Genomic DNA, 4,190 nt, shown 5'->3' on the forward strand with positions numbered 1-4,190 from the left:
CTCCTTTTGAAGAAGGTCCATCTCCATGTCACTTTTTCGAATTTTCTTTCGAAGATGCATCTCATACAGCTCTTTGGCAGGCAACAGTTCAACACAATTAATAAAGTCTGCAATACAATTGCAGACCGAATATTTAAATGCGGATGGACAACTGCAGGAAAGCTCTTACACTGCTAAGATTCTGGGTGGAGGCACATGGACCCTCATACCTCTATGGGCCCCACTGCATTTTCAATTTCTGTCACAGCAGAAATGGTCTCTTCATCTTCATCCTACAGTGCGATTAATTAAGGATGCTTGGTCTTAAACAGAAACTTAAAGACCCCAAAACAAACACTTCTAACTGTGACAGTGTGGTGTTGCAGGAGGGTCCAATCAAACAATATAGCGATCAGCAACTGCAAGAACCATCAGTCGTCAGCGCCGCACCTACGCGACCGATATCCCAGTGTTCACAGGTGTTAATATTTAACAATAGGTTAAATGAAACGGGAGAAGAGTAACATGACTAACTCTACATCATTCTAAAGCTGTTTTTCAATGGAAAACGTATAACGAATGTATTTTGCTGAATGTGTGTAAGCAGTACACCCAAACAACATGCGTAAAAAAACGCACTACTCACATTATTATCGTAATAACGAGTCGCAAACACATCCACTGCTGCTAATCCCGGTTTATTAGGAAAGCTGAGGGTCCAGTGAACAACATGCCGTAAAGCATTTTTGCTCCAACTAAACAATAGTGTTGTCATTTAGATGGTAATTTTTTTGTTTACGTCACAGAGCTTCGATTGATGTTTTGTTTGTATATGTTTCGGAATGACTTTCTCATAAAAAAATGACATTTTGCTGGTAAAAAATAAAAAACAAAACAAATATGGCTGGTAGAATTTAGTGTTCCAAAACCAATGAGACCACACAAATCCACTGTCTCCACAGTGTCTGATCTGAGCAAGTGTGTTAATATAAATCCACTACCTTCTGACCAAACACTACCAAACCCTGCAAATTGTATATGTTGTGTGATAAGACAGAACCTGACTGGCCCTAAATGCATCTGAAGTGTGTGTGTGTGTGTGTGTGTGTGTGTGTTTGAGTGATGAGTCATTAAGGGCCGATTATATGGGGTTTAATCCTGTTTAATTGCAGAGTTAAGAGGACAGACGAGGAGCCTCCTGGCGTTCTCACACCTGTGCAAACATCAAGAGAATTCAAAAGAGGTTGATGATAAAAAAGGTCTTTACCCCACACAGTGCAGGGGGGTGGAACGTGACATTTCTGTGTTCAGACCACGCAGAACACACACACGTACACGCACTCATTATGTTCTAGTGTATACACAGCACCTCGTTTAGGGATTTGCAGTAGGGACGTGTTCCACGTTTTATTCCAGCACATCTATATGATGGGTTTTGAGAAGGTTCGAGCTCAAATCCATCCAGGCCGTTACTCTACGTTAGGAATATTACTACTGAGAAATACATAACCCTGTCATTGTGCTTTATAAACCCCTGACTGAATTCACTTTTTATTCGCTCTTTCAGGACTGTTAGTGTAAACCGTTGATTAAATCTATTTCGTTTTTCGATATTATATATTTTATATATATAAAAAAGTTTTTCTATAGATTGTATATTTGCTAATTATTCTTTTGCATTTACAGCAAAGAAGCAGAGCACATCAAGATACAGTGTAACACAGTAACATCATTTAAACACAGTACAACCAGACAGAAAACCAGAAATAAAATGGAAGAATGAAATGAAATAGAATAAAAGAAAAAATAAGGAAACTTAGAAGAATAGAAAAGAAAACTTTAGAGCACAATAAATCAATCACCTTACAATGGCATGAAATAAAAACAAAAACAAAAGGAACACAACACCAGACAAGGAGAATATAGAAAAAAATACACACAACCGATTATAAAACATTAAAAAATTATAACTAAAAAAACAGTAGCTCTCATCGCGTTCGTCCCACGAGCGCGTGCGCACACACACACACACACACACACAAACGCGCGCACACAAAGAGCCTGAACGCGCATCTCTGCGCGCCTGGACGCACCGCACGCGCATCTCTGTGCCTCCCGGTGAGCGTTTTCTCCGGCGGACCCAGAATGGTTCTGATGCGCATATTCGCTCCGTAGGTCCTCCTCGGTCTTGGTTCCGTGGTTCCAAAACTTCTCCATGGCGTCGAACGTGACGCGTAACTGGACCAATCAGTTCGCGCAGCCACCGTGGCGCGTGGCCCTGTGGTCGGTGGCGTACGGTTCGGTTCTGACCGTGGGCCTGTTCGGGAACCTGGTGGTGGTCTGGATCATCGTGGCTCACCGCCGGATGCGCACCGTCACCAACTACTTCCTGCTGAACTCCGCGTTCTGCGACGCCGCCATGGCCGCATTCAACACCCTCATCAACTTCATTTACGCCGCTCACGGGGACTGGTACTTCGGGGAGGAGTACTGCAAGTTCCACAACTTCTTCCCGGTGGCCGCGGTGTTCGCCAGCATCTACTCCATGACCGCCATCTCCGTGGACCGGTACTGAGATCCACCTCATTAGTATTATTATTATTATTATTATTATTATTTTATTATTATTATTATTATTATTATTATGATTATTATTATGATTGTTATTATTATTATTATGATGATGCTTATTATTATTATTATTATGATTGTTATTATTATTATTATGATTATGATGATTATTATTATTATGATTGTTATTATTATTATTATGATTATTATTATTATTATTATTATTATTATTGTTATTATTATTATTAGTATTATTTTTGTTGTTATGATTATGATTATTATTATTATGATTGTTATTATTAGCAGTATTATTGTTGTTGTTATAATGATTATTATTATTATTATTATTATTATTATTATTATTATGATTGTTATTATTATTATTATTATTATTATTGTTGTTGTTATTATTAGTAGTATTATTGTTGTTGTTGTTATTATTATTATTATTATTAGGATAGGATAAGATAAGATAAGATAAACCTTTATTCGTCCCACAGTGGGGAAATTATTATTATTTATTATTATGATTATGAGTATTGTTATTATTATTATTATTATTATTATTATTATTATTATTATTAATAATATTATTTATATATTTATATATTATAATAAACACAGTGGTGTATAAATTAGCACAGAAAGCTACTAAACAATGAAACACTCCTTTACAGTAATCTCTAATGGTTTCCATTAGACCCCTCGTGGTTTCCATCAGAGATTAGAACCCATACACAGTCCGGAACAAAACGGAACGTGAACTTATCACTGCTGTGGTTCCTTTGTGATGTGTGATGGACCAGCCTGGACTTTAAGGGTCACTTTTGCTCCCATTTTGTGTTGTTGTTGTTATTATTATTATTATTATTATTATTATTATTATTATTATTATTATTATTATTATGTTCTTTCTCAAATCCAATCTCCATCAGAGATAAGCCTTCAGACTGAGCACAGGGGATAATATTCTTTCTTATGATCTTCAGGAATTTAATTTCCTACAGCTCTCTCTCTCTCTCTCTCTCTCTCTCTCTCTCTCTCTCTCTCTCTCTCTCTCTCTCTCTCTCTCTTTCTCTCTCATAACCAAACACTAGACAAAAAAATCTGTGTAGTTCAGCCATGAAACTCATATTTTGATTGCACATGCCCAGCATCAGTGCAGATCTTTTATGGAGGAGGTTGATAATATCATATCAATATAATATGAACCCGTACAACACAACAGTCTTTATTTACCATCCTCAGAGGTCTCATAGCCCAATTAGAGCTTTGCTTCTCCAACCCTGTGATAGATTGTGGTGTCTGTGTGACAGGTACATGGCCATCATCCATCCTTTGAAGCCCAGATTATCTGCTACAGCCACTAAAGTGGTAATTGTGTGTATCTGGTTTCTTGCTGTGGTTCTGGCATTTCCTCTCTGCTTCTACTCCACCATCAGGACGCTACCTCGAAGAACCATCTGCTACGTCGCTTGGCCAAGACCAGCCGAAGATTCGTTGATGTATGTGTGAAACTATTTATTCGTTCATACATAAAAGAGAACGTTTACTTACGGTGCTCATGATCAATTCTTCTTCTCAAGGGTTCCTCTTAAATTTATTTGCTTCTGAAATATTTCTATAATGGGGAAACATTC

The 4,190-nt window shown here is 37.5% G+C and overlaps 1 protein-coding gene across 1 annotated transcript in view; it reads left to right on the plus strand.

Moving 5' to 3' along the window:
* The first annotated feature begins 2,032 nt into the window (after positions 1–2,032).
* The window catches only part of tacr3l (tachykinin receptor 3-like), a 7,514-nt gene continuing 5,356 nt past the window's right edge, over positions 2,033–4,190 (plus strand). The window contains exons 1-2 of the mRNA XM_083533190.1: positions 2,033–2,547; positions 3,867–4,055. Coding sequence (XP_083389316.1) covers positions 2,195–2,547; positions 3,867–4,055 — 542 coding nt within the window. The 5' untranslated portion in view covers positions 2,033–2,194. The remainder of the gene's footprint in view (positions 2,548–3,866; positions 4,056–4,190) is intronic.

The sequence above is a fragment of the Silurus aristotelis genome, assembly GCF_946808225.1.
Source record: "Silurus aristotelis genome assembly, chromosome: 27".
Lineage (NCBI taxonomy): Eukaryota > Metazoa > Chordata > Actinopteri > Siluriformes > Siluridae > Silurus > Silurus aristotelis.